The sequence below is a fragment of the Lindgomyces ingoldianus genome (assembly GCF_010093535.1).
Source record: "Lindgomyces ingoldianus strain ATCC 200398 unplaced genomic scaffold BDR25scaffold_47, whole genome shotgun sequence".
NCBI lineage: Eukaryota > Fungi > Ascomycota > Dothideomycetes > Pleosporales > Lindgomycetaceae > Lindgomyces > Lindgomyces ingoldianus.
The window spans coordinates 404785-428547 of NW_022985208.1; the positions used below are offsets into that span (position 1 = coordinate 404785).

The 23763-nt window shown below is 50.7% G+C and overlaps 9 protein-coding genes across 9 annotated transcripts; 4 read left to right on the plus strand and 5 right to left on the minus strand.

The window, feature by feature from the left end:
• Window positions 1–538: 538 nt before the first annotated feature.
• On the minus strand, window positions 539–5143 carry BDR25DRAFT_272081 (uncharacterized protein). Its single transcript, XM_033687293.1, has 2 exons — window positions 1183–5143; window positions 539–1131 (listed from the first exon to the last, which is right to left on the minus strand). The coding sequence occupies exons 1-2, from the start codon at window positions 5063–5065 to the stop codon at window positions 644–646; spliced, it is 4371 nt and encodes a 1456-aa protein (XP_033541195.1). The 5' UTR covers window positions 5066–5143; the 3' UTR covers window positions 539–643.
• BDR25DRAFT_361850 (uncharacterized protein) lies at window positions 5124–5590 on the plus strand (the record flags this gene model as incomplete). The annotated part of the gene is made up of 3 exons (XM_033696496.1): window positions 5124–5201; window positions 5235–5527; window positions 5560–5590. 3 exons carry the CDS (start codon window positions 5124–5126, stop codon window positions 5588–5590), a joined length of 402 nt encoding a protein of 133 aa, XP_033541196.1.
• A 56-nt stretch (window positions 5591–5646) lies between these two features.
• Window positions 5647–9522, minus strand: BDR25DRAFT_272083 (GTPase-activating protein GYP5). The gene is made up of 4 exons (XM_033687294.1): window positions 8575–9522; window positions 8170–8521; window positions 7286–8124; window positions 5647–7196 (listed from the first exon to the last, which is right to left on the minus strand). The coding sequence occupies exons 1-4, from the start codon at window positions 9386–9388 to the stop codon at window positions 5830–5832; spliced, it is 3372 nt and encodes a 1123-aa protein (XP_033541197.1). The 5' UTR covers window positions 9389–9522; the 3' UTR covers window positions 5647–5829.
• A 181-nt stretch (window positions 9523–9703) lies between these two features.
• On the minus strand, window positions 9704–11389 carry BDR25DRAFT_307326 (D-arabinitol dehydrogenase-like protein). Its single transcript, XM_033690818.1, has 4 exons — window positions 10674–11389; window positions 10199–10624; window positions 10011–10149; window positions 9704–9959 (listed from the first exon to the last, which is right to left on the minus strand). Exons 1-4 carry the CDS (start codon window positions 11180–11182, stop codon window positions 9918–9920), a joined length of 1116 nt encoding a protein of 371 aa, XP_033541198.1. The 5' UTR covers window positions 11183–11389; the 3' UTR covers window positions 9704–9917.
• Window positions 11390–11461: 72 nt separating this feature from the next.
• On the plus strand, window positions 11462–13051 carry BDR25DRAFT_307328 (DNase I-like protein). Its single transcript, XM_033690819.1, has 2 exons — window positions 11462–11645; window positions 11694–13051. Exon 2 carries the CDS (start codon window positions 11706–11708, stop codon window positions 13008–13010), a length of 1305 nt encoding a protein of 434 aa, XP_033541199.1. The 5' UTR covers window positions 11462–11645; window positions 11694–11705; the 3' UTR covers window positions 13011–13051.
• A 224-nt stretch (window positions 13052–13275) lies between these two features.
• Window positions 13276–15698, plus strand: BDR25DRAFT_297030 (acyl-CoA synthetase/AMP-acid ligase-like protein II). The gene is made up of 6 exons (XM_033688974.1): window positions 13276–13557; window positions 13610–13680; window positions 13737–13884; window positions 13941–14458; window positions 14511–15352; window positions 15470–15698. The coding sequence occupies exons 1-6, from the start codon at window positions 13456–13458 to the stop codon at window positions 15586–15588; spliced, it is 1800 nt and encodes a 599-aa protein (XP_033541200.1). The 5' UTR covers window positions 13276–13455; the 3' UTR covers window positions 15589–15698.
• A 773-nt stretch (window positions 15699–16471) lies between these two features.
• Window positions 16472–16696, minus strand: BDR25DRAFT_160563 (uncharacterized protein; the record flags this gene model as incomplete). Its single annotated transcript, XM_033684036.1, has 1 exon — window positions 16472–16696. A coding segment is annotated over one exon (225 nt), but the record flags the coding sequence as incomplete, so codon positions are not given.
• Window positions 16697–17361: 665 nt separating this feature from the next.
• BDR25DRAFT_307330 (uncharacterized protein) lies at window positions 17362–17987 on the plus strand. The gene has a single exon (XM_033690820.1). The coding sequence runs from the start codon at window positions 17760–17762 to the stop codon at window positions 17961–17963; it is 204 nt and encodes a 67-aa protein (XP_033541202.1). The 5' UTR covers window positions 17362–17759; the 3' UTR covers window positions 17964–17987.
• A 4744-nt stretch (window positions 17988–22731) lies between these two features.
• BDR25DRAFT_381482 (uncharacterized protein) lies at window positions 22732–23106 on the minus strand (the record flags this gene model as incomplete). The annotated part of the gene is made up of 1 exon (XM_033697719.1): window positions 22732–23106. A coding segment is annotated over one exon (156 nt), but the record flags the coding sequence as incomplete, so codon positions are not given.
• Window positions 23107–23763: the final 657 nt, after the last annotated feature.

The window sequence follows — 23763 nt, forward strand, 5'->3', positions numbered from 1 at the left end:
AAGGTTCCATCTCTAACCTTGTCTGCGCTAAACCTGAGCCAGAATCTAATGTCTGCTCTCGGCTTGAGAACTGCCGATGAACCTCGTCCATCTGGTCTCATCCCGTGCCTGGGGTCTGGAAGCCTAAGTCTGCTGTGAAACATTCTCACGTAAGACAATGCTCGACTTTTCGTATCTTTTCCTGATCCTTGGGCTCACCCGCCGTCCGGGGTGCCATAAGCCTATGATCAGATACTCGCTGGCCGTTACTGAATACCATCCCATGTAGCTGCCATTCTAAAGTCACTATTGTGATCCCATCTCGATCTAGCGTCCCGTCAACCAACTCTATCTGAACAACTCTCTTGTTTAGCCACTTCGGATCCCAGCACGGAAAACTGCTTCCCGCCATTAGATGCTGTTAATATCGTCCCCAATAGTGGGGACAAGTCTAAGCGGTATTCTACACTCAATTAGTATTTCGTGTTAAGTTTCAACAAGTCGTCACGCGCATTTCAAGGTTCCTTAGAGATGTGATCGTAATTCATTCCTATTCAAACAAAACTGAATCTTACAAAAATCCCACCTAAACTAGCCCGGGGGTATCAAACGACCAGAATGCTCAACTTCTCTCATCATTAGCTCGCTGCCTTTCAATCCCTCCTTACGTTGAACCTCTTCCCCTCCCACCACCAACTTCAACTGGGCTTGTCACCATCTCCAACTGGCCACTTCTCCCTTCCTTCATCCTCAGTACCCTGCTCCTTAGGACAGGCAAATTCTCCTTGTCCGACTCACCACTTGTCACAAGCAGTGGCAGCTCGCGATAGGGCCTTGCTCCCGCAGACGGCCTAGTCATATCGACAGCAGAGTCGACAATACCGAGACCTTCGACGCCGACTTCGATTTCTTCAACCTTGAATTCTTGGTCGGCGATGCCTTTGCCGTTAGAACGAGAGGGGAAATGAAGAGCTTCTTCGGTAGAGCCGGGGAGGCTTATGCGCTTGGCACCAATGGTGCGTTTGATGTCCTCGAGGAGGACTTCCATGGGGCAGATGTAGGCGAGATTGTTGCGTTCGCACCATGCCAGGACGTGGCCGCAGACGCGGTGTGAGTTATTTTGGATGACCCAAGCGCCAGAGTCACCACCGACTGCATCTAGTTAGCATCGTGTAATGATTGTTTGGGAACGGAGCGATATACCTCCAAATCCGCCAACGACATGCCAGCTCCTGGAAAATGTTTTTCGTCGGTAGATTCGAACGGAGCTCATTGCAGCGCCCACGATTCCTCCCTGCAGGCCGGAGGTTCTACCGAAGCAGTGAACGCGCAGCCCACCCAAGCTACTAGCACTGGCAACTCGGGTGGGATACTCGTCTTCTTCCGGCTTATAGTAACGCCTGCAGACAGGCTCTTCTAGTTTAGACTTGATGAATTCTTGCTCGGGTTCGGCGGTCGCCCCAATGCAAAACCTTCGTCCTCCTTGAACGAGGTTATATGGTTGTAGTCGATCCGGATTCAGTTTCAGTAGAGCCCAGTCGATCTCATGAACAACACCATCCCGCTTCCAACGCCGGATACCGGAAGATGCATGTACATATCCGAGTTCGTGAGAATCGAGGTGGTCTTCATCACGGTCCTCCTCATTTGGGAAGAAATTGTCATCAACGTCATCAATTGCGGGTTGTGTTATGACAATGTCTTTGCCCTCTCCGAGAGGGATCCCATCGATATCTCCGGTAGTCCCACGTGACGTCATTGAATCAGCAAGATCATTTTCATCGGAGTCTTCGTCCGAATCAAACTCTTCATCAGAAGAGAGATCGAAAGATTCTGCTTCAAAATCTTCGTCACTTTTCATGTCTTCGTCGTCTGAGATCTCCAGTTCCCACATCGGTGCTGGTGAGTTGGATGCAATCTGTACTCCTGGCTGGGAGCCCATGCCCATGAGCCAAGGGTTTGAGGTGCTGTTGGCGCTGGAGAGGATTGCGTCGTTTGGGCTTGGACTTGGGCCTTCATCGCCATAATCGCTATCTTCATCCTCTGAGGGAGCATCCAAGAGATGATGGACGCTCATTCCTAGTGGCTCTCCATCAGCGAGAATAATGCCACCAAAAGAGACTGGGGGAAGATGCTCGTCCCGATAGGCACCAATCGATGCGCCACAGAGGGGTCGTTGTTGATGGAAAGGGTTCATGACTTGCATATCGGCATTATAGACCTCTGTATTCATCATTGAGCGGTGCGGTAGTTTTCTTCGTCGTGTCGTCCTGTTAAGCTTTGATCGTCGAACCTTTCCCCGGCGGACCTTGAGATCGTAAACGCTATCATCGTATCGGAATCGGCGAGCAAGCACAGCTTTCACTTTCGAGGTGCTGGTACACGTGACAAATATTGTAGGGCGGGCGCTGGCTTGAGTTTCTCCAATGGCGACGAGATCGATACTGATAGTTTCCTCAGAATCCTTGAGGGTGCGCTCGATGAGGCGTTCCAAACGAGGGAGCATGTTCGTATGCCATTCATCGACGATACTGGGAGAGAATTTCACAGGGTGAAGACGTAGTTTTGGTCGCGAAGAAGCTTCCATGTCTGTCTGAATTTGAATGGAGGAAGTGATGCATCTCTCAGTCTGCTCGAGAGTCTCAACCATTCGCGCTTCAGGCTCTGGTGTCGGGTATCCCAAGGTTGTCTGGAAACCAAGAGTAGCCTGCGGCCAATGGAGGAGGTTGGAAGAGACCAAGGCTTGGATCGCGCGTCCTTCCTTTTTCTTTCTCCAGGTCTTCTGTATAATAATGATCTTGTCTCTGTAATCCTTTAAAGACATTGACCGCTGCGGGGTCGTCTCTGTGCGCGACGCTCTCCATGCCCTTTGTATGACGCTTGCGGCATCGCCTACTTTCTCATTGGACAAAGAAAATGCATCGCCTCTATCTTCAGGTAGTGGTGGCGTGGTGGGATTTGTTGATGGTGCCTCGAAATAAATGGATTCTTCGAGTGGATCTCTGTTATGCGTCATTCGCCAATCCATAGGCTCGGTGGGTTCTTCCTTGGGACTTAGCAGAGTGTGCATGCTGTGGGATATAGACTTTCGGATGGAATGCTGAGATCCCCTCGAACCGGATCGCGATAATTGCGACGGATTTGGAGAGCCTTTAGGGGACGGCCTCGACTGTGACTCAGTCCGCTTTAGAATCTGGGAACCTTTCTCCAAAGCCCAGCGCTTGGGGCTTCTATAAGTTGACGATGGGCTTTGGGGTACATCTGCGGCCTGGAGAGGATTACCAACCTTCCGCTTGAGTGACAATGAGCCGGCAATAGGCGCAACACCAGGGCCCGCGCTTAAATTAGAACTTAGATCACCAGAATCTTCGTCGAGGAGGCAACACCTCTGGAGCCTAATGCGAATGCGGCTGTAAAGGTCTGAGCCGTTGTGTAGACTCTCGGCGCCTGATGCAATTCGATCGGCTGCCCAGAAGCAATCACGCACGGCCTGCATGTACGCCGTTCCGCATTTTGAGGCAAGGCGACGAATGTAGACTTCTTCGACGCGCTGTTTGAAGTCCGCCAAAGTGTATTTGGCTTTCCACAGATCAGAAAGAGGCTGCCAGAGCCCGATTTCGAGCAGTATCAAACCAAGACCGTATAAGTCGAACTGTGGCCCGTACTCTTTTGCCTGGTCACCAGTGAACTTTGGATCTTCTGGATGTCGGTAGATATTTAGCGTTGGCATTTTGTCGGTAGGCTCAACGTCGTATTCGGAGAACAGATCGAACGAGCAGATGACAGGAGACCGCAGAGCATAGTGCAACGCCTTGCTGTTGGGTGACTGACGCCGGCTTTTGCGAAATACTAGAATGTTGCTACTGTTGACGTCCTTATGCACGAAGTGTTCTCCATGGATCTTGCTAAAGGTAAGAGCTAGGGTGAAAGCTAGACGAAAGCGATCCTCTAGGGGGGGCGTAGCGCTGTTGGAGTTATGCAAGGACTTTGATCCAGTTTGAAGCACGTTTAGGAGGGTGACCGGTCGCAGCTCCTCCAAAAATTTAGACGAGTCAGTTGGACCGGAGTATACGAACGGGGGGAGCTCGAACACCAGACCAAACCGGGGCTGCTTCGGGTCTTCGAAATATCCGAGACACGTGAGGGTCCCGTGGAAGGACTGCTCATTCGTGAGGTTCACTAAAATGCTCAAGAGTTTTTCCAAACGGTCGGTAGGAGGCGAGACTTCAGTAGCGCGATAGGCCGAGTCGAACGCAGCGTACTCAACCAAGACAGGTGTCTCGATTGTCTTGCTACCGTCGGTTTTCCACGGATTGGTCGAGCTGTGTGTCGAGCGGAGTCGCCCTATGACACGGATAGATGACGTGACGCCAACGCTTTCGTAGGGAGGTGGTTCATCCAAGGGGAGAATCAGATCAGAGGGGTCTAGCTTGGGTGGAAGGGTCGAGCGGAAGGAGACGTTTGGAATATTTGGTAGAGTCGGGAGGGTGGCGGGATTGATGAGGGTAACGTCGGAAGCGTTATATTCAGGGGAGAGGAAGACGGATGCTTGGGCTTTGGGGGTCTCTGAGATGGCCTTTGCACTGGGGCTGAGACCACGAGCACCGTCGCGTTGCGATCTTCTTGATCTTGAAAGATCGTAGAGGGTGTCGATGGAGGTAGTAAGTTCCTTGGCGAGGTCCTCATACCGTGACCGGTCGGAGGCCGCCCACGAGGGGGGATCAGATGGCCTGGCGCCGCTCTTCTCTCCCGAAAGGCTCTTGCCCCCTGTAGACACAGCAGGCGGGTGCATCTTCTCAGCCTCGTCTAGAATCTCCTTGATAGTACCCAGCACGCTCGTGACTGTGTCTGTGAGGCCTGCACGCTCAACGCTCTCGTCAATGTCTGCCTGCGGGCCAGTGGTGTTGTCGCTCCATTCGAGGCCCCACGTTATCAGGCGGTGCTTCTGGATGCGGTATTTGCGGTGCAGCGCATTTACCTCTGGGATAGCAGCGGGAGTGTCTTGTTCTATCACGGCTTCGCAGGAGACCTTCGTGTCGGAGTAGAGCTGGGTAAGGCGTCGGGGGAGGCGGCTAAGAGTTTCCATGGTCGGCGCAGAAGTCGAAGAGCATCAAGGGTGTGCAAAAAGAGCGGGAGGTTCCAACATGAAGACGGTAGATGCGACTGCCTGCGCTGTCGTCGTCATGGCGGGCGTGGAGTCTATAAGACCAGGGGTGCATTTCGTGGGTGCCTAGTCTGCTCCACCCCGACCCAAGCACATCCTCATCTCTTTGCTGCGTGCGACCGCCTGCTCAGCCTCAGTCCACCCGCCACACCGCTTTGTCGGCCAATCGCGTCGTGGACATGCCACTGCAATCGCGGCGCCTCCGTCCGTCTCCACGATTCACCTTGGCGCGACTCAGCCCCATGCCGACCGCTCTCTCCAGGGCATGTGCGGCGCAGTCATGGCAACATTCAGCGGGTTGATCTGGCTGAGGCTCTCGCAAGGCAAGATTCGCAGTTTCTTGCTGCTCTCCTGCGCATTCATGCCAGGTATCAAAGCAGCATCGTAATCGTCCTCTGATGGGAGATCGGACAGAGAGAATCGAGCATTGGCCCAAGAGGAACATAGAAGTAGAGGGGCATCATCTCAGCAGAAGCGTGGAATAAAACCTATATTCCAATCCTGATCTCATCTCGCTATGATCTTATTCCCATATGCAAGCATTCCAAAAACCCTTCGTCAGCCTACACACGCGGCAGTATAGTATGAGAAGATATCCTTCCTGACAAAAAGACGCCACCACACACTTCGTACTCCGGGAAAAGGGCACATGAATCACTACCTTTCCATCGACACCCAAGAACCAACTACCGCTCAAACTCTAGCACCCTCCGGCTAGCGTCGCTTGCGCTTCGATTCCTTGTCGTCTTCACTTCCACAGTCCCTCCACCTCCTGCATCCACTGCACTCAACAGATTCGGAGCACTTCCCCTCGTAGTATCTACATCAGCTGTTTCCGCGCCTTCGAGAAGATCCGCATCCTTTGCATTCGCTTGATCTTCCTCTTCTTCGTCGTCTTCTCGCCCCTGTTTAGCCTCACGATCCATTTCGCGTTGCGCTTCGTCCATGCGGCGTCGCACCTCGGCAGCAACACGCATCCCATCGCTGACGATATTGTCCAGCATACCTCGCAAGCCTTTTCCAGGGGGAACGACGCCAGCTCCAGCGCCACCGACGACACCACCCATGCCTGCCGCAGTGGCCGCTGCAATTTGCTTGCCGGCGTTGGAGAAGGTGGTCAAGTTTGATGAACTCGACGTGTGCGAGGGTAGGGGTGCATCTGCAAGGCGGAAGGAAGCTGAGAAACCGATTTCGAAGAACGATTCAAGGATTTCGTCGGCAAGAATGACCATTCTAAAGGTTGGGAGTGTGATATGTAGAGGCTTATTGGGGTCGAGGGCAAGATTTGCCTCCTTTGCCTTCAAAGACCGGTCTGAATTGTTGGATTGTGTACGTGTGAGGGGGTTGGAGGTCGAAGGAACGGGAGAGAGTGGCGTCTTGGTGTGTCTGTGGGAAGGTGAAGTAACCTTGGCGGGCTGTGTGGCGGTTGGGGTACTAGGCTCGGATTTGAAGTCTATAAGGTCGTCTTCGTCATCAGTTCCGATAGAGAAGTTATCAAGACCCTCCTTTACTTGGTCGACAGGTTGATGGCCTTGATTCGACGGGTGATCGGGATCCGCGTATTCGAAGCAGCGGCGTATGAATGCAGACACGCTGCTCAAAAATTGTTCGTCGCGATTTCCTCTCTCCGGACTACCGCCATGAAGGTCAGTAGTGGATGGAAACGGGCTTGTTGTATCTCCGAAGCCTCGTCTCGACAAAAACAACAGTGCTTCGGATATTCTCAAGATACCTTCGCGATCTACTCTCCCATCGCCGTCATCGTCGTACAATTCGAAGAAGTAGCTAATGTTCGACATGATGTCTTTAGTGCCTTTCACCTGGGCAAAGCCTGTGACGACATTTTGGAGTGAGAGGGAGTCAGTCATGTCTGTGTCCCATCTTCGGAATAAACGTTTCATGAAGTCATGGTCAGCAGGTTCGGGGCCAGAACCCCATGGTGACATAGACGGACGGTTTCTTGTACTGTTGCCAAAATATGAGTGGGGAGATTGCGTTCCGTTTTGTTCAGGTGGTGAGCTGGGTGAGTCGGTCACTGCCCATTTAGCAATACCTACTATCGAGTTAGTAAACAGTTAAAAGCGAGCAGTAAATAGATCCAATGGGTCCTCGAGACACGTTGTGTTGGTGGAGTATGCGTACCTGCAAGGAACTCTCTGAAAGCATCGTAATCCATCTGAGTAGGACTGGGGCCTAACGCCACCCGCCCTCTTTCGACGCTGTTGCCAGAGAAGCCAGTGACAACCTCTGTGATCTTTGTTCGTCCTGCCTTGGCTTTTCTATCTGCCTCTTGCTGCATAATCTCGGCCCGCTCTTGTCGCTCATACAGGATCGAGTAAAATCGATCGTAGAGGAAGCCCAGGTCATTCACACTCAATCGCTTACTCTCAGGTCCGAGGTTCCTTATAGATGTACGTTTCGTGAAGCTCTCGATATTCCCAAGAACTGCATCCTTATGCTTCGCTCGCTGCTCCGATATGGTATTCTGAGTGATTCCAGCAAACTCCTTGAAAGCGACAACCATGAGCTCCTGGAACCTCGTAACAGCTCTCAGCTTCGGGTTTTCGGATTTCGGATGAGCTGATTCGTCTAATCTTGCAAAATATGCTTTTAATACTGATATGAACGTCCCGTCATCTGTGGCATCCAGCAGCTCTTCGCCATTGATCCGGAGAATAGCCAAGCCAATTTGGAACAGTACCTTGGGACCTTCGAGGAAAAAGACATCAAGGACTCTAAAAGCAAAGATCAAAGGCATAGAGTTGATATAAAGCGATAAGAACCACGGCAACGATACGACAGATAGCTGAACGTCCGATTTAACGAGGTGATCCCAAAGAATTGGCATAGTCTTCTCGACAAGCGATTCGAAAACGCGTTGGTCCAGCAAAGTGCCGTACATCGTTGTCGAATAGTAACCAGGAAGAAGTCGATCACATAGGATGGAGAGGAGGAAAAAGGCTTGAGATTCGGACATGTATCTTTCTTGGTTAGAAAGAGACAATTTGAGAAGGGAGAATACATACATCAGTAATGCAGCCACAACGATGTTCATCGCCTGGCAATAGCCGACTTCCTCATTCGTCCAGCTATACGCTGTTAGAACCCTTCGCAGCCGCCCGATTCCCTCTTCGCTCTGGAAGCCCGGATATTCCGGTAGACTTCTATTCAAATCCTTCTCAATTTCGTCTATAGCCAAAGACTCTCTTCCAGAATATTTGGCGAGCGTTTCAAGATAGAGCTTAGGATTTTGTAGCCGCAAAAAGAATGAGCCTGAAGTGAGTTCCCATATCTCACCCCGTAAGCGGTTTGGCAGACCGACACGTATTAGCTTGTGGAAGGTAGGCTGTCGAATCAGTGTGGCACTCCGCCCGTTTTCTGTTTCAATTATTAGAGAAACGCGGGTCAAGAAACGATCAGGGAACTCCTACCACGCAGATATTCCCGCCATAACCTTATTTTTGTAGCATCTCGGAGTTTCCGAGCATTTCCAGGATATTTGAAGACCATGCCAAGACCAGTGTCTGGATGTTCGCGCGTTTTATTTGCTGGGTCCCCAGCCCTCCTCTCGTCTGCGTCTTCCGAGAGAAGGTATTCGGAGTAGCATTGGCTGACTACGGCCCGTAGATTCTCGACTTCTCTAACACCTTCCCTCAGCCCTTTCTTGAGCCCGTCGCAGAAGCGCTCACATTGTATCCGGCTACCAGCCAGCTGAACTGTCAGCTTTTGGCCACTGGGCGCAGCATTCTTCGACTTCGGGTCCGCTGATCCATTCCAGGTGGTTATAGCTAGCGCAAACATATAGCTTTGGCTGTGCAGCCGCTCCACTCGTCGGATAGCACACAAGGGCAAGGTGAAACCGTTGCCTGCGGGACCGGCTCCGTGCGTTTGACCCGTAAAGCTGCTGGAGGAGCTCAAGCTGGCTGTGTTCAAGAAACTCGACCCCTGCGTCGAGAAGCAGAGGTACTGCTCACTGAGGTGCAGCTTGCCGACATAGTGGTTGCCCTGCCCGCGCTCCTTCTCAGGAGATGTGACGTCGCCGGAGCCCCTCGTCGAGTGGTGGGGGGAGAGTGTGAGCTCGGCAGTAATTTCTTGGAGCGGGGATTGCGAGTCGGGGAGCCTAAATTGGTGACGGAAGAGGGTAGCCTTTGAAGGCCTGCGGTCTGAGGAGGTGGGGCCAGCGATGGAGAGGGTGGGTTCGATGAGCTGCTGGGCCTTCTGGACAAGATTGGTGAGGTTGAACATGGCGTGCGGCGAGGATATGCGACTGGCTGGGAGGCCAAATGCTGCACAGCTATGTGAAAGAGTGAGGAGTCGTATGCTTCATTGCTAGAGCCGAGAGAGTGTGGAGCATTCACGCTTCAGCAGGAAGGGTTCAGCGTAGGGCTGAGATCGCGGAGGGTTCCAGGTGAGGCGCCCGGTCACGAAAGCTTAATTTCCGATTATGTAATCACGAGGGTGCAACAGCATGCGCTAGACAAGGAGTCCGCTGGGGAAATGCTGTGGAGCGGAAGGCGCTTAAGAGAATCCCATGTGCAGCTTCTGGAACGGTGCCAGCAGTTTTCAAGAAGCTGCGGTTTGTTTGTGCAACTAAATCGAACTAAAGGTTTAGACGGTGGTAGTACCCGAAGGTACTTAAAGAGTGATTAAGCTATCGCAAGCAGAAATGCTGATTCATTTTTTGGATGTGGCAGCAACTCCACTCCATAGAAATACCCCGTGACATCTGACCCTTTTTTGGGGGTCAAACTCTCTCGTTTGCTTTCTCTCTCGATTACGTGCAGGTGTAGGCTCCATCGACCCTCAAGTCTGCACCCTACAATATGTCAGTGTGGTCTCTCTTATGAATTAATTCAGTCTTGCATACCGTGACATAAAGGCTGGCATCACTAGATAAGAAAGTCACTGCGCCCATGAGATCCTCCGGACGGCCCATCTTTCCGACGGGAATCAAAGAAGTCCACTGCCTCTGAAGCTCTGGATTGTCATCGAGAATCTTCTTGGTCCTGCATAAGATTAGCTTCGGCCCTCGAAGGTTGTTTCTTCAATACGCACAGAGCAGTGAGCATGTAGCCAGGAGAGATGCAGTTGACTCGGATGCCGGCATGTGCCCATTCAACCGCTAAACTCGACGCGAGATGTCGAACTGCCGCCTTAGCTGCATTATAGGGTGCCTGTGGCTGTGGGACATTGACAATTGAGCCAGACATGCTGCCAATCATGACAATGCTTCCAGGTGCGGACCTCTCCATGAGATGCTTTGCAACCGCTACGGCGTACAGGTAGGTGCCATCAACATTGACTCCCCAAAGTTTTTGCATGCGGTCATAAGGGTAGGAGATTGCATCATAGTTCTCAGTGAAGCCGGCGGAAGTAACTAAATTATCAACCTTTCCGTGCTCTTTGAGGATCTCAGCGAGGGACTGGTTGACCGATGTTGGACTCGACACATCACAGAAGTGGGCAGTGACTTTCGGAATCCTGGGGTTGGATTAGTCTCAGTCAAGGCACAAAACGGGGCGTACTATACTTGTCCGATCCTGGGTTCTCGTTTTTGTAAATGTCGATGAGCCCCTGAGCCGACCTCTGGGCTTCATCCCGGTTCATGTCAACAATAGCGACATCTGCTCCACTTGTGACTAAAGCCTGTGCCATGACCAAGCCCAGACCTCGAGCACCACCAGTCACGACGCCAACGCGTCCCTCCAATGAAAATGAAGCAAGTGTTCTCTTGAAATGGAAGCCTCCTCTACCCTGCACTGGTTGAGAGGGAGGCAGGTCTTCTTCTTCGGGGTATTCGACTCGAATATTTTCCTTCGTTCGCGCATACTGCCCCTCATGGTCTCCACTCTCACCTGGCTCTCCGGACGTTGTTGCAGCATCCACATCGTCCCGATATGGCTCTTTATCAAAGCGATATGGTGAGTGGGAGAATTGCCGAGTGGAAGATGCAATTGGCTGGCTTGGTCTGAAAGCCGCACGGGGAGCTTGAGCCTGGGCAGCGCGAGCCACCTGCCGTAGCAACTGTGACTTGAACATTTTTGTGGGGTGCAATTGGAGCTGGGAGATTTGGGGGATGGAGGGGCAGAAAGGAGAAATTTCACGATAGACAAGGTATCGTGAATCTAGACTGTTTCGAGAAGCACTAATCGGTAGCGCTCAGCCCACAGTCATCGCTTGGGAGTAAAAAGAAAGGCGAGGAAGCAATTGGGAGACATCTCACGATGGTTCCAAACTCTGCCTGGCGCGCCCCGGGGAGTTCTGGCACTGCTCCCCCACCCTGCTTCCTTTTGGACCAGTACGATGACGTATAAGCTTCGAGCACTGATGCAGGGCGTTGTCTTGTGAGTGACCGATCTTCAACCATAAACCCCCCCTTTATCTGCCACCGTCCCAGGAACTTCTCCACTCACAAGCACACGGCCGAGTGGCTCTCTGTTCCCGTTCGCCACAGCTCTGTCCTGCAACGCGAGAGTTGCAACGCGAGAGCTCCAACAGAGACGCAAGCATCGCCCAACAGCCTCGGAAGCGCTGACTGACGGCCTATCAGCATTTATTCACCATGTTCGAGCTGTACCTTATCACCTTCAACTGCGCACGCAATCTTGTGGACCCGGAGTCCCTCGCACCTTCTCTTTTTGACGCGCACCTGCCCTCGTCGGCCTCTGTCCCAGACGTCGTTGCCATCTCGCTGCAAGAAGCCGCTCCAATCGCATATTCATTCCTCGGTGGCTCCTACCTCACGCCGTATTTTGACCGCGTCTCGGCAACGGTGAAGCTGGCGGCCAAGCTCCGCAGCGATGGCACCGAGCAGCTCGACCACGTCGCTACCCGGAGTCTGGGCATGACAGCCCTCATGATTTTTGCCAAGCCACAGTTTACGGAGAGAATACAGTGGATGCAATCGGCTGGGGCTGGCGTTGGGTTGTGGAACATGGGCAACAAAGGCGCAGTTGCGATGCGCATGGGTGTTTCGTGTGCAAGCCCTGACGATGTGCTGGGAATAACCTTCACGGCTGCTCATCTTGCACCGATGGAGGCCAATGTCGAAGCCCGGAATAGGGATTGGGAGAAAATTGTCCGCAACATGGTCTTCCTCAATAACGACACTTCCGGGTATAGCTCAAGTGAGGAACTGCCTCTGCTCTCTTCAGTCTCGGATCCCCCTCCAGAGAACACCGGCCTCTTTGCCCCCGAGAATCACCTGTTCTTCGCTGGTGACTTGAACTATAGGACTAGTGACAACGCGCCCGGCCCAGATGCCCACCAAACATATCCACAGCTTGCCTTGTCGGAATCATCAGAGGACCAATTCGCGCGTTTGTTGAAAAAGGATCAATTAATACGAGAAATGGACGCTAACAGGACACTCCATGGTCTGGAAGAGCTACCAATTACCTTTCCACCTACATACAAATATACACTGCGCAAAGTGCAACGCTTAGGTCCGCACAAACGATCGACGTCAGATCTCAATCAGAAATGGGGATGGGCAAAGCACCGTTATCCTAGCTGGTGTGATCGAATCTTATTCCTGCCACCGCCCCCTTCAGCGCCGAGGCTTGACGGGCAGAAGTACATTGCGTTGCCAGTGCAGCCTACTTCAGATCATCGCCCGGTGGCATTGTTTATGCGTGTACACGATGCACCGCTTAAAGTGGGCATTCAAGGAGACGTCGGAGCGAGGTCTCCTTTTCCCATCAACCCCAATTGGAGGGTAAGACGAGATACTGCCCGGCGTTTAGAGATTGTCGTCGGCATTTTCTCATATCTTGCTCTGACGAAGAAGGGCAATGCAATAGTGGTTGCAGTTGGCGGGGTCGCATTCGCCTGCTGGTGGATGGCGACATGGTTGCAAAGTAGGTGAATAGCGCGGAGATCATAGGCCGTGCGATGGGAGTCTTTAGAGTCAACCATCATCTTTGATTGGCGAAGGGCATTCCGTTGATCTTTGCGCTTGAAGGTATCTCAGCTTAACATCTGGGTAGGTCGGGCTTTCACGCGACATACTGTATTTACAATAACGACCGTAGCACAACACAGTAAGACTAGAAATAAGCCAAACGTGGAAGGCGGTCGGTCTTCAATTGTCAATTGTCAATTCCGCAAACCGTTCCCCCATGAATTCATTCGCTGATGGCAGCCCCTGTGATTCACGCCTGAGTGTCCCCAAACTACCCCGCTACCTCACCGTGCTGTGCTGATCAGCCGCGGCTCTAGCTCCAAGGTACACCTCATCCCTCGTACTCTGGGCCCCCATTACCTCCAACCAGCTTACATGTATTTTTCTTCAATGCATTTCCCAGGAGAAAATGCTTCGTTCCTTGCTTTTCCGCTCTCCATGGTCCATTCCTTTATTACATAGCCCCCGACGCGGAATCTTGACCCAAGCGTTCAGTGCGGGACCAGCGGAGGTCAGCAGGCTTAGTTCGGAAGAGCAATTGACACGGCTGACGAGTTTGGTAGCCTCCGTTATTGGAGCAGACGGTTCCGGAGCATTTTGCGGGCATTGTAAGACAGCACGGAGACCGTGATGCGTGAGGGGTTCCCCTAATGTAGCTATCCGAAGCTCGTTGAGCTTACGACCCAACAGCGTGATTTCCCATCACCAAAGGACACGATTGACGTACGACGCCCTCGATCGGGATTCCAACGCTTTGTCTAGAGGACTAGCGAGATTAGGGGTAAAAAAAGGGGAGAGAGTCGCAGTGTCTCTCGGGAATAGTATCGAGTATGCTACTGTATGGGATTGGGCACTCTGATGCTTGCATTTAGCTTGCTGATACTGATATTTAAGGCTACATATGCTCTATACAAGCTCGGGGCGATATTAGTACCACTCAATCCAGCATTCAACCCGCCCCAAGTCCTCTCCGCGCTCAACCACCTGTCAGCCTCCCACCTCATCATTGGAGTCGAGACAAACCTGCCCCGAAAAGATCCCCGATCGAATATCCCTCTCTTGACCCATCTAATTCCCAATCTCGAAGGTTCAACCCTCGAATCGGAGCTTGTGCCCTCACTCCAAAGCGTCACGATCGTCAACAACTCCTCTGGAAGGATCGACACGTCAGATTATAAAAGCACGATAGACTACAAACACGTCCTAGAAGATGGTGAAACAGGCCATGCGCTCCCTGATCAGGGACTTGATGCCAACGAGATTGTGAATATCCAGTTTACCTCTGGAACGACATCGATGCCGAAAGCGGCATGCTTGTCACACAGATCCATTCTGAATAACGGGAACAGTATAGGAGATAGGATGATTCTGACACCTGAGGACGTCGTTTGTTGCCCACCACCTTTATTCCAGTAAATACATCCCATCCGAGTTATAGAATAGATAGGACTAACATCTGCATAGCTGCTTTGGGTGTATATTAGGCTACATGGCGACAGCGACCCATGGATCCTGCATCGTCTTTCCCGCTGAAGCCTTCGACCCGCTCGCATCCCTCCAATCCATTCGCGAATATCGCTGCACCGCTCTCTACGGCGTGCCCACTATGTTCGTCGCCGAACTCGAACTCCTCGCCAACGGTTCCGTACCCCACGATGGCTTCTCCCAACTCCGCACTGGAATCGCTGCCGGAAGTAGCGTTCCAGCAGAACTCATGCGCAAACTACATAAGGTGCTTAATCTGACGGAACTAACTATCTGCTACGGGATGACAGAAACGTCTCCTGTTTCTGCTATGACAACCACGGACGACCCGCTTGAAAAAAGGATCGACAGCGTAGGCCGTCTCCTTCCGCATGTGAAAGCAAAGGTTGTGGATCCTGCAGACTGGAGTAGAACACTTGAGGTAAACCAACGTGGAGAGCTTGCTATATCAGGGTATCTCGTAATGAAAGGGTATTGGGATGACGAGGCCCGCACACAAGAGGTACTGGTCTCGGATCAAGAAGGCGTATTATGGATGCACACAGGTGATGAGGCGAGCATGGATAGCGGAGGATATGTGAAAATTACTGGCAGGATCAAAGATTTGATCATCAAAGGAGGTGAAAATATCCATCCACTTGAAGTGGAAAACTGTCTTTTTGCGCACCCTGCCGTGAGCGAGGTTAGTGTTGTAGGACTGCCAGATGAAAGATATGGAGAAGTAGTGGCAGCGTTTGTTATTGCCCATGAGGGACCCAAGGGGAAAGTTACTGCGGATGAGGTAAGAGAATGGGTGAGGACAAAACTTAGTCATCACTTAGGTGTGTAGTTTCCCATTTCAGTCCTTCCCCTTCTCCGCCATGGAATAATGAATATCTTCTTTCTTCCCCCTTATATCTAATCTAATATGGGCTTCACGCAACTGACGAGACTTCCAGTGCCGAAATACGTCTTCTGGGTGGGCAACTATCCTAAGACCGCGAGCGGGAAAATTCAGAAGTTCAAACTTCGAGAACTAGGCATGGAATTCTTGAGGGATGGTAAAGGGATTAAATGAGATGAAGAATTTGTCCCTTCTCATGATGTATACATGCTCTGAAATGAATCAGACATTTCCCGAAGAATGGAAGGGAAATGTTGTGAATATTGTCTCGAACTAAATGGCACTGCGGAGCGATATACTCCAAAAACATAGATTTAGCAACACCCAGCATCTAAACGCCCCAAGTAACCACCCCAGGAGCATAGGAGATTGTGAAGGGAGCGCCGAAAGGACTAATCCCCCCTTAGGAGTGAACCGGGAGCGTCCACTGCGCAAGCAACACATCCACAATATCTTTCCCTTCACCGACATCATCCCCAAGATCGAGATTAAGATCAAGGTCATCGTCAAGGATCATCCCCTTAGCTCTTTTTCCATCCCCTTCCTCTAATTCTTTAATTCTCGCTTCAAGCCGCTGAATCGCTGCAACGCTCTCACGTTGCTGCTCCTTCCTCCTCGCGCGAAACCGCGCACTTGCACCTGGACCACACTTACCCGCCCTGTGTGTCCTGTGTGGTGCTGATAAATCTTCAACCGGGATTTGAACCACATCTCTAGATACTAAGGGTGTTGTTACACAATGGGGCCTCGGGGATGGAAGCTTTGTCGGTGACCAGGTCCGAACCTCCAAACCTGTGCGTGTAGATTCGGGTTTGTCAAACACGCCCGGTTGCATCTTCTGGCGCTTCCTAGCCAACTCTTTTGCATTATCTGCTGAGGGATTGGAGCTGGGTGGGCGTTTGAGCAGGGGGCTTGAGTGGCCTCTCAGTCTTCTGCGATTCCTTAGTGGAGAAGATGCGCCCAAGGGGACTTGCAAAATAATACTCGATGCAAGTCCCCTCTTCTTCGGCTTCTGTGATTCGCTTGGCTTGTATTCAACATCCGAATTACTCCTATTTCTTGCCGAATCCTCTAATTTATGTACCCGATCTGCCCTTGCGTGGGTGAACCAATTGTTCACTTGCTTTTCTGTGAGGTTGCATTTCCTAGCCAAAGCCCTGGTTACCTCAGGGCTGGGGTACGGATGATTGAGATTAGCGCTCAGCCAAGCATGAAGGCAATGTAAAGCACTACGAGGAAGTGCCGAGTTGCCTTCTTTTGCTGGATCGAAATCTTCGAAATTGCTCGGTACATTCCTTAAGGAGGCAGCAACCGAAATACTAGGCATTGCGTTGACTGACGGGAGAGTGGGGTACATGCTACCCATTGGAGCTCTTGACGTTGGAAGGGGCCCAGGGCCTCTTGGTAGGCTTGACATCTCTAGCATGTTATCCGAGGTCGATATTAGGCATTCAACCGCTGAGGTAACCGAGCCTCTACCGTGATAGTTATGAAAGTTCCTGTCTGTTGAAATGTCTTGTTCTCTTCCTAACTCTTCAGGCCTGTTCTCTTGGTCGTTCACTGCGGTCGCTGGTGCATGAGGAGAGTTCGTATCAGTTGGCCCTCGGGAGTATGAGATATATTGAGTAGATGCATCGACGTGATGATGTATCTCAGCCTGCTGCATATGGTTATGGATGACGGTTGAGAAATCCTGCCACACCATTGGCGAGATATATGGTTGGATTTGAGTAGAATCCGCTTGAGTAGATAGTCTGCCTCCATCCTTGAAAAGGGAAGAATCAGCCTCGCTCTGGTTATGTCGCTCTTCGCTGGCATCTTCAGCTGATGGGCTCTCGCGTCCTCCATTCCTTAAAATCGATTCCCCATTCGACTGCGGTGTCGTAGGCCTACCTTGTAGTTGAATGTCTATCGGACGAGAACCAAGTGTACTAGGAACACTGGGCCGGGCTCTTAGATTCCCATTACTAGTAGTCCATCTTCGCTGATCCTGGGAGACTGAAGGCAAATATACTTTCCGGGAGGCCTTTGGGGGAGGCATGAAAGCGCCGTCACGCCTACCATGGAGGTGCTCTTCTTCCGAGAACTCTCTCTCGGAGCTGTCGGATTCAAATGCCGACTGGGGAGATCGTTCGTACCTTGCACTCTGAGGAGCTGTCGGATGGCATGCAGGCGGCATGTTTCCGCTCTGCTTGTATGTTACAATCGGGGGCCCGTATTGGGAGACAGGCCTCGGGCTGTAGTTAGAAGATGTGCAAGTTTGCGTGGGTGGTCTCTGGCTGTCGTATAGTGGAAAAGTTTGAAGTGGTCCCGGTGGGAAGTAGTTGGGAGGGGTGGCATCCATCATGCCATCTTCCTCGATTGCCAAACTGCTTACACTCATCTTCCTGCTAGCCGCTCCTGCTTCCGCTCCCGTGACCCGCTGCCCCCGCAAGTCTGGCACAGAATCTCGTGAGTCTTCTCTGTGTAGTTCTATTGTGGCAGTAACTGCTAGTGGAGAAGATGCTGATATAGTATGTGAGGATGGTTCGGATCCCGAACCAGCATAATCAATAGCTCCCGGTGCTTGATTTGTCTTATCTTGCCCTTTCGCCAAGGACAATACTCCGCTCTGCTTTTCCACAAAGCTCTCTTGGGGAGATGTAGTATCGGGGCCATGAACCGAGACTCCCGAGCAGAACCGTGGAACACGTGAGTGGTGGAATGGATTGCACTAAATATTCCTTAGAGCCTTGCTACTAGCATCTGCGAGAAGACTTACCTTTTGTCTGCGCATTTTACAACTGTCACAAGGGCCCAATGCTCTCATCCGCGCAGCACTCCGCCTTTCCTGGTCTGTGAGGGAAGTCATGCGAGCTCGTCCATATAAATCCCTGAGAGAGTGTGCATAAGGTTTGAGCGCACTCTCTTGAGGTCGAGACTTGTGATCTTCAGGTACCCTAGACTTGACAACGTCGACCACGTCTATATCATCAGATGCATCTACCTCAGAATTGCCGCCCCCTTGGAGAAGTTCTAGTTTAGGCTCAGAGCTGTATGATCCAAGTATATCTAGCTCATGTTCGAACCGTTGGCGTTCCATTCTCCTCTTGATTATTCGATCGAATTGCTTCGGATTCACAAAAAGCGGTCGGTCCTCTACTGACCTAGCCTCAATTTCGGTTCTAAATGACCGGGGTGGTACGGCATGCTGCGAAAATTCAGTTGAGGGCGCAGGAGACGGAGAACTCTGCTTATTCAGAGGTGAAGCGCTCTCATCTGCATGCTCAGCGATTATTCTCTTCTTACCCCCACATTCTAAGTTCATGAGAGACTGCTGGTATTCGGCGAGCCACTGTCGTTGGGCCTGTTCCTCTGGACTGCTTGAGTTCTGGTTCCCCGAATTTCTTAGGCTCGAAGGCAATGAGGTAGGTGGTGGCGGTTCGTTTGCAAGGGGTCGAAGGTTGGAGTCCCCACCTTTGTAGTCGACGGCTCCAGTTTCATCATCAAGGGCGAATTCGAAGGTGTAGAGTATATCGTCTCCTATATTAAGGAGGGGGGACTACTAATTAGTATAATATCTTTCCCAATATGGCCTTTGCTTACCTCGTCAATGTTGCCAAAAGGAGCCGCCGATTGCGGAATAGATTTCACCTGTTGCATTTGAGCTTGCACCACAGCCCGCGGCAACTCCCAATTATGGCTCTTATCAGGGAAGCCCAGGGTATTCATTGGGGAAGCAGGCTTCTGTGGAGTCTCTTCAACAGTTTGTGTTTCCTGGGCCATGTGTAAGCGATATTCGGGATGAGTTGGTAACTGCTTACTATGTTGGTGGAGTTTCTTCTTGGTTGTCGCTCCATTTCCTGCTCATCAAAAGTTGCTCCAATCCTCTCTAGAAATTTAGTCGTAAGCGTTTCACCTGAACCTTGAGCTAGAGACGGAAGCGAAACTAGAGGTAGGGCTCGGGGACGTCTGATAACGCGCTCTGTAGAAAAAGGCGGTTCTCCCTCCGCAGACTTCAAGTTTCTATGCTGATCTAGTTGCTCCAAGTGAAACAAGTTTGGTTGACTATTCGGTACTCTCTGAGTATTGGTCGATCCCCGGAATTGCGGAGAATGTCTTGGCGTAGGATTCAACCCAGGATGACTTTGAGACATAGAAGACGATAATATTTGGTTATTAGGGGGTGGTGCAAATCCTGAGCTGCTCTGAGCAGCACTGCCAGCCATGATTCCGCCGAATGAGTTGCCTAGGCCATTCCCAGTCGATGGAGTAAAATCCGCAGGTTTCGATGTCATTGCGGTAAGCACTAGATGTTTCTCATGTGGAGTGGGATTCGAGGCTGGATTTACAGCCTTCTTTTCCGCTACTGCTCCCGTGGGTGAATGAGAATCATCAGAAGATGAACTGTAGCCTGGGAGAGCATTTTCGCCGACCAATTGCGCAATATCGGGCCTAGTTGGGTCCATGTAGCTAATCAGAACAGAATCCCCTTGGCTTGGGAGTGCCCTCCGGCGTTTCTGATGGCGTTTCTGAGGGATGTGAGTGCTATTTGAAGAGTCGATTCCTGGGTGGCGATGAAGGGAAGGCGGCGGCGGTAGCTGCCGGGGATTCTGCTCCACCGTCTTTGACATTGAAGGCAGGTGGAACTGTGGTAATGGTAGCGAGGGTAAATCCACTGCACTTCCTCTTTGGAATATATCCGACTCAAATTTTCGACAGAAGCGCCGATAGATTTTGTGAACGCGGTGTTTAGGATAGCGTGAAGTCTGCTGTGCGGCCTCAAATGTTTCTTGAAGCGTCGATATCTTCTTCAACAATCTCTGTACGTGTTTGGCGCATGCTGCAAGGTCTTCAACAGTCAGATGTTCTCCATCCTCGTTCCCAACCGTGGCATCGCTATCAGAAGTCTCAGAATCTTCTATTGTGGTGGGAGTGTCCTCGAACGCTTTAGCACTTGATGGACACTTCTGACTTAAAGCAATCTGCTCATTTGATACTGGCTGGTGAGCTAGGAAGTCTATCGTAGGGGTTCGAGACGGGTGATTTGATCCTCGAAGTGTCTCGTCATCGTCATCGAGAGTGATGTTGTTCAGTTTGCTCTCCAAAGCCTGCAAAGTCTTGAATGACTCCTGCTGCTGTTGATGAAGTTGACGAATCTTTTCTCTCTCATCTGCAAGAGCGCTATTCTCCAATTTCCTAGATCAGCTGTTAGAAGGAGGGTCAAAAAGCAATGAGACGGAACGAACCCTTTGGCTTGTGCATTTGCTAAATGAAGCACATTGAAAAGTAAATTTAGGCTTGTTTTCAAGCTTTCCAGACGTTGGCGAAGAAGCTGGACTTTCTGTTCTTTCAGCGGCCAGGCAAACTTCCCCAGAGCACTCAAGCTCCTTTTTCCATCCTTAGTTACTTTCCTTCGTTTCTCAATCACATCATGAATTTCATTGAAGACTGCTTCACATCGTTTGATGAGGTTGTTTGCGTCCTGGATTGCCTTCTTGGAAACAACGCATCTGGAGTCTTCATTTTCAAACACAGTTCCGACGCTTTCAAGGGCATTGGCTGTAACTTGAACATCCCCCGCAATATCACCAATTTCTTGATCGGCTCGAGCTGCGGAGCTAACGAAATTGTATAGGGTCGTTGATAACTTAGCCCCCGAACCTGCTAATTGGATAATCGAAGCGGCTAGGCCGATAACCTCCGCCATTGAGTGAGGCACTCACTTTCGGTCGGGTATGTGAAAAAGGCTGAGCAGGAACTAGAGTGGGACCAGAGGGAATAACAGTGGCTCTTACGACATACTGCAAAGGGAGTATGATACAAAGACGATAGGCTAATAGTACTGCTCTCGAGGATGAAGAAAGGCTAGTGGTTATCGCCAGGATGAGGCTGCCTGGACGGCTCAGGGCTTCGAGGCTCCAGCTTGGCCGAGGCGCAGTGCAGGGCGCCACAGAATGTGGCGCAATTCCCCTAACTCCACAGAGATAAATTGACAGCAGATGTACTCATGCAGTAGGCAGTAACAATACCCAGAATTGAATGTCCGTTACAGAGAGTGAATAACGAAGCATGACGACAAGCCTATCCCTCGAACAGCCCAGCAAGAGAAAAACCTCCGGCTTCGTCCAAAAAGTGTCACTGCTAGTACTAAACTTCTGGAGTAATGTTCCTGCGCTTTACTTTAATTAGCTAAGCTTTGTATAAGATAAAATTGTAATTAATGCTTATTTAAAAGAGAATGTAAAAGCGCCTAGGCTCTGGTTTGGAAGCAAAATAACGCCCGGCACAACTTCAGCTCACCCGCTGCTCCGTTCGCACCGCCACAGCTCAGGTGCTCACTTTCCAACTTACCTTTCCATCCCAACTCTGTTAGCCAACTCTAATTATAGAAAATCCTGTCATAGTTTTCTGTTAACTCTACACAAAACAATTGCAGGGGTAAGCTAGCAATAAAGCCTAGAACTAGGTGTAAGGCCGAGATGGCGCTTACGTGCGACGGGTATATATACTATTCTGTACACAAGATCAACCGTTGGTTGATTATTCGCACCCTTTTGGTTGTATTGGCGCAGTGGTACAGAGCTCCGTCCTTACAAAGGGTGATGAAGCGGCCTTTACTACCGTCCTTACGCGCGGCAAGTATATTACTATTCTGTACGCAGAATTAACTGTTAGTTGATTATTCCCACCGTTCTAGTTGTATTAGCAGAGTGGTACAGAGCCCTGTCCTTACACTAACAGATAAATTAAAATATATATAAATAAATACTATTTTCTTTTAGACTTTTAGAATAAAATTACAATTTTTTATTTAGTGTGATTAAATTAGCTTAGAAGTTTTAAAAGTTCTGTCTATTTCTAAATAGGTTAAGAGTCTAACTTGTAAGATAACATTAAACTACTAATATTCACTATCTTAGTGGTACTTGGCTGCGAGTCAACTTAAGTGTTCGAGAGTTTAATTAGGCCATGTCGGCTCTAATGATGAACATTGTAGATTAATATTGTAGCACCAGAGCTCCGTGCCGCGTCCGGTGTATGGTCGTAACGCTCTTCTCTTCCTATCCCCCTTTGTTAGCTAGTGCTCTGTATTCCTAGAACCAAGGAAATCTAAAGAATGCCGCGGATTAGAGCAGGTCTGTTGACTGGTGAATATCTTCTGCTGTAGGCCTCTAGTATTTCACTAGATGTTTACAAGTTGTTAGCAGCTCTGTGCGCTTAAAACTCTGAATGCATAGTAACATACTATTTCCTATTCCTGTGTCATTCTAGGTTTCCGTTTCCATGAGCTCCTGGACAAAAATCCGAATCAGGAACCGCTTCAAGTTCGACCTTCTCTAGCAGCAGCTTCACCACCTGTTCGTGGCCTCCCGATGAAGCTGCCTGGAGTGCGTTTCCGTAGGATCCACCTTGTGCATTAACGTCGGCGCCCTCCTCCAGCAGCAGCTTCACCACCTGCTCGTGGCCTTTGATTGAAGCCGCCTAGAGTGCGTTTCTATAGGGTCCACCCTGCGCGTTAGCATCAGCGCCCTTCTTAAGCAGCAGTTTTACCACCTACTTGTGGCCTCCGATTGAAGCCGCCTGGAGTGCGTTGCCGTAATCTCCACCCTGCTCGTGGACGTCGACGCCCTTCTCTAGTAGCGCTTTACCACCTGCTCGTGGCCTCCCGATGAAGCCGCCTGGAGTGCGTTGCCGTATCTTCCACCCTGCTGAATCTGTCCTGCTGGTCCCAATTCATGTTAAAAGAGTTTGAAGGTCGCTTGGTACTGTCCTCCTCTTCCAAGTTTCATCTAGCCACTGCCGCGCTTCTATATCTCTCGCATTCATCATTCCTCTTGCTGCGCGCCCCGATAAAGACTTGTCCCGATGAAAGAAGATGCTTAAAGGTTATTGCGAGATCATCCCTATATCCTGTACACCTACCCCTCTTTATCGAACCAGATCTGCAGCCAAGATTAGGATTTCATCTTCCTAATCTCAATGTGATGCGACCAAAGCCTTTACTTGTATTTACAATTCAACTATATCTCTCCAACGCTTGCCGCACCTTGGACAAGCGAGACTTGGGGACAAATGATGATTTAAGAATCCTATTTACAATGCAACTACATCTCTCCAACGCTTGCCGCACCTTAGACAAGGGGGACATGCGGACAAATTATGCGTCAAGAACCCTATAAGCCTCTAGTACTCAAGCACTCTGAGGGTCTACATATTGAGTCCGGCTTGTTCGGCTAAAAGTACTCACCTTTTACCGCTAGAGCGTTTCATAAATTTTATGGCTGCGAGTCTCTTTCCTTTACGTCTCCAAGGTTGTACATACATGCGAGCTACCTTTTTGAACTGCCGGTCCCTGTCCCTCGACCC